General features: G+C 41.4%; 1 protein-coding gene across 1 annotated transcript in view; it reads right to left on the minus strand.

Annotated features, from left to right (window-relative positions):
- Positions 1–2,231: 2,231 nt before the first annotated feature.
- The window catches only part of CUNH1orf101 (chromosome unknown C1orf101 homolog), a 13,594-nt gene continuing 10,789 nt past the window's right edge, over positions 2,232–5,036 (minus strand). Inside the window, exon 7 of the mRNA XM_019471212.1 lies at positions 2,232–2,638. Within this exon, the coding sequence (XP_019326757.1) occupies positions 2,232–2,638 (407 nt within the window). The remainder of the gene's footprint in view (positions 2,639–5,036) is intronic.

Consider the following 5,036-nt stretch of genomic DNA (forward strand, 5'->3'; position numbering starts at 1 on the left):
CTCTGTATTCCTCCCAGGCTACCTGTCCTTGCTTCCACCCCCTGTAGGCTTCCTTTTTGTGTTTGAGTTTGTCCAGGAGCTCCTTGTTCATCCATGCAGGCCTCCTGGCGTTTTTGCCTGACTTCTTTGCTGGGATGCATCGCTCCTGAGCTTGAAGGAGGTGATCCTTAAATATTATCCAGCTTTCTTGGGCCCCTCTTCCCTCCAGGGCTTTTTGCCATGGCACTCTGACAAGCAGATCCCTGAAGAGGCCAAAGTCTGCTCTCCTGAAGTCCAGGGTAGTGAGCTTGGTAGTGAGCTCCCTCCTTGGTGCCCTAAGGATCTTGAACTCCATCATTTCGTGGTCACTGCAGCCCAGGCTGCCCTTGAGCTCCACATTCCTCACCAGCCTCTCCTTGTTGGTGAGAACAAGGTCCAGCACCTCTGTTCCTTTGGAAAAGGCACCTGAGAGGTCTACTCTCATCCTAAGCAATGCAGCTCCCTCCTGAAACATCTGAAAATAAAAGCACTGTCATGCTTGCAATGTGCTTGCAAGGACTGCACAATTCAGCATCCGTACTCCTATCTCCTGTCTTTTCCTTGCTTCACACAGACACCCTCAGCGATTCAACATAATTTCTTTTTGGAATCACACATTCCACTTTCCTTTGAAGATCCCCATGTCACAGAAGAAAAATGACTAGCGTCTACTGCAGACACTGCTGTAGGGAAACAATTTGCTGTCTTTAAGGGGATGTGATCATATGCGTGGTAGCTACCAGGTCACCTCTACCAGAAGGCCAATCCCATTCCACAGTCAGCTCCAGAAGATAAAAGAAAGCCTTTTTTCCTAATCAGTCACTACTTCAAACACTCCAGCACTCAGTCACCATGGTCAGTTCCCCATTCTCAGCCTCTCATGGGGAAGAAGCACAGAGAGGAGGATTAGAATTCCCTGAAAGAGGGTGGGAGCTGGAAAGGGAGGAAGACAAAGGAAAAAAGGAAAAGCAAGGAGCCAAGGTCACGGGACAGCAGAATTATATAGCTACTTAAATCCTCAACTGTCTCTTCGTCATAGGCAGAACACAGGGAAGGAAATAGCATCTCAGACTATCACAAGAATTTTCCTTCAACAACATTCCCACAGACAACAAGAACAAACTCTGCACTCCATGACCAGGCATTCTCACATATATTAGAGTAAAACAGTGATGTCTGTGACGTGACTGGAAATGAATCTGTCTCAAGGAAGGCTGCAAAGATACATCATGGCATTGTGATAGAGCTGGAAACACTCTTCCCACTCCATCTCATCAGTGAGAACCACAATGCTGCATCTAGGAGGATGAGGCATGTGTCATATGACCAGCAGGCAACAACAGCTGATCTCTCATCAGATCCTCTTCCTCTACACCATTTACTTTTGGTATTTCCTAGCTCTTTAGTGCAGGACCTGTCCTAAGCCTTGCCAAAACAATCATGCTTAGGTTAGTGTTTTTATAGTAGTGGTTGGGCTTCATTTATGGGCTTGATAATGGAGCCTTGTTTCTGAGATATCTAGGAAAACATGCTACGATTATGGTATAGACACCTAAATTAGCAGGTTGTTTAAGCACAAGAGAGATGCTTTTGATACGTATGGATCATTAGACATCCAAATGTTGACACCCATGAAACATAGCAGCAGCAGAATGGAAAGGGGCAGATAAACAAGATGAAATGCTGACAGACACTTAAAAGATACTTAAACGGGTTCCGTATGCCTAAATCAGGGCAGATTATTTCCAGCTTATGTAACTAATTGTTCATGTTTATTAAGAAATCCACCTTCTTAATATCACAGAATTGTGTAGTTAATTTACAAATTCACAGTGCTGACCTGGTATGATGAAATTTAGTTAATATGCTATTTTAATTTATAGTTTTAAGTAATGGTTTCTCTTATTGAATATAAAATCCAGGAAATACACTTAAATAATAGCTATATTAGTAGAAAATTAATCTGCGTGGACCTATGTGAGCATATACTTCGCTGTGAAGTCTCAATAGCAGTGAATGCTTGTGGAAAGAAGCCTTTCTCCGCTCCTACATACACGTAAGGACTATCCCAAATATTGCTCAAATATAGCAGAAAATGAAAATGTATAGCAAAGTATAGTAGGAAGAAACTTATATTTGAAGGAAACTTTTAAAAAAGCTTACCTCATTTTTAACACAGATTCCATAAGCAACTTCATAACTGCTGCTTTTTTCTAGTTGTAGTAAGTCTGGCTTAGACCAGTAGGCCAGAAGTAGACTTCCAGAGATGTACTTACAGCCACCTTCTTCTCAAAAGCTTTCAAAGACCAAAATGTCACTTCATCTCCCATGTCCAGATAGTAGACATTCAAATCCATGCTGTGCTGAAAAGCTACAACTGAGCAAGAATCTTCAGAGCTAAATGTAGAGCTAAATATTTCAATTTCCAAAGGATAGGTCTGGTGGTATATTCTAGAACCATCAGTTAATAACATGTATACATTAGCAGATGGATTCAAGTAAAGGACCATGTTTTTCTTTCCACTTATCCACACAGGAAGCTTTACTAATTCTTTCAAGCCAGTTCTTGCAGCAAATAAGATGTAGCTTTTCATTTTTATCAATATATTCCCAAAGTAGTCTGTAAGCAGTAAAACAGAAAGAATACACATTTGTGTAATTTAAATTTACAAAAGAATTTGGCTGTATTTATTTCAAATTAATTTTTCTTATAGTTGTTATCTTTCTCATATGATATCCACATGTACTTCATTCATATACATCCCCAAGTTAAACAGAAATCTTTTGACAAGCTATGCCTAGTGGCTGACAGACATATCTTTTGCCCTCTCAATCTCACTCCCACTTTAAAGAAAAAAAAAGAAAAAAACCACAGGATCTTGCAGGATCATTTCCTTTGTCAACTGGAATTCTTTTGCTTAAGAATCTGGATGTCATGGGGATAGAAGATGGGTCTTTGAATAGATATTAGGAGCACATTTTGAAGAAGGGAAACTCCTTTATTTGCTTTCAATGACTCTATAAATTTCAATCTATTGTCTAGCAGCGTTACCATGTATGATCTCATATGAGGAAGGGGGATACCAGTGTCTAATAAAACAACGACTGAACAAACTAGTTCACCAAATGATCAACTACTCTAAAATACTAACCATACTGCACAATGTTTTATGTAATAATGAAATGCCTGGTGGTAATTATATAAATTTTAGATACGGGAATGTTTCTGAGAAAATAGGAAGTTACTCGGCACTAGCTAGAGTTTTTAAAGATATACTCCCCATAGGCACACTGCCACTATGGATGCATGTGCTGTTAGTACTTGAAGCCATATGGTTTGAGCAGTATTCATGAAGCACGCTCATGCTTCATCTTTTTGCACATAGGGACATAAAGGAGACCACACCATGTATTCTGTAGTCCCCTCAACCCCATAATTCTAGATCTAAACAGCTCTATGAGGACCTCTTCCAGAGACAGAAGATGAATAGGTATATGGCTTACACATCTCAAAGAACTTTGATTAATGGTTAAGTAGCCCTTTAATTTTTTTTCTCAGTATACATAAACCCCCATACTAATGGTCATAACAAGAAGCATCCCCTTCACATCCAGAGCTAATATGGAGTTAGCGTATGTTAAGAAGAAGATTGCTCTAAGAAACACTGTCATTAGTAGATGCTTTTACAATGGCATTGTAGGTGGAACTCCAGGTGGCTGCTTGTGGATGTCTGATGTTTTTCAGTTCTGATTAGTATACCTTAATCTCTGAAAGCACTTTCACTTAACCCTGTAGAGGGACTATTCAGCTGAGTAGTCTTTGTAAGGAGTTTTCTGTGCTTTTCATTCCTCTGGATACAGAAAGAATGAAAGAGGAGTTTGTCTAAATAATTTGGTCCCATTCAGATTAAGATCTGTCTGCTGTCCAACTCAGCACTGAAACTACAGGGAGCTTAGAAAGAACACAGATTAATTAATTTCCTAATGCTGATGAAATGCAGATATGACTGAAATTTTAATGAGTTCCAGACCACTCCACATGGAATAAGTCAAACCATTAGTGCCTTGATCTTTTTTTTTTTTACCCTGGTTGAGGTGACCACCTTTATACAGAGGTGAATGAGCAAACCAAATCACCGTAAGCTCAAATGTCCAGTTTACCAAAGTCATGAGCAGCAAGTGTAACTCCTACTGGAGAACAGGCTGTTCTGACAGAGGGAAGCTCTTAACCCAGCTTTAAACGAACATCAGGGCCGTGAAGTTGAGCAAGCCTTCTCCGACTCAAGTATGGAAGACCACACTTCTGCCAGTCAACCTCCTGAGACAATACTGCTCCAATTTTTACTCTGGAGGCAATAGTTTCATTCTGCACGAGAATCAGATGTTTGCTATGTCTTTCCTTGAACACTCCAAAACTCTGTTGAGTTTGCCACCATCTTTTTTATAAGACCCCTTTAAGTACTGATAGGCTGCAATAAGGTCTCCCCTATCAGATCATCTTTTCTTGGAGAGACACCTCTGGTGAAGCCAATGACTGAGCAAGCAGTTTTGGAACTGCTTCCTCAGTGGAACTGCTTGCTCAGTGGAACAGATCCTCCTGGAAGCTATGCTAAGGCACATGGAGGACAGGGAGGTGATTCGAGACAGCCAGCATGGCTTCACCAAGGGCAAGTCCTGCCTGACCAACCTACTGGCCTTCTGTGATGGAGTGACTACGTCAGTGGACACGGGAAGGGCTACAGATGTGATCTATGTGGACCTCTGTAAGGCCTTTGACACGGTCCCCCACAACATCCTTCTATCTAAATTGGAGAGGTATGGATTGGATGGGTGGACTGTCCGGTGGGTGAGGAATTGTTTGGATGGTCGCATCCAAAGCGTAGTGGTCAACAGTTCAATGTCCAGATGGAGTCTGGCGATGAGTGGCATCCCGCAGGGGTCCATATTGGCACCAGTACTGTTTAATATCTTCATCAATGACATAGACAGTGGGATCGAGTGCACCCTCAGCAAGTTTG

The sequence above is a fragment of the Aptenodytes forsteri genome, unplaced genomic scaffold (genome assembly GCF_000699145.1).
Source record: "Aptenodytes forsteri isolate BGI_AS27 unplaced genomic scaffold, ASM69914v1 Scaffold10, whole genome shotgun sequence".
NCBI classification, from domain to species: domain Eukaryota; kingdom Metazoa; phylum Chordata; class Aves; order Sphenisciformes; family Spheniscidae; genus Aptenodytes; species Aptenodytes forsteri.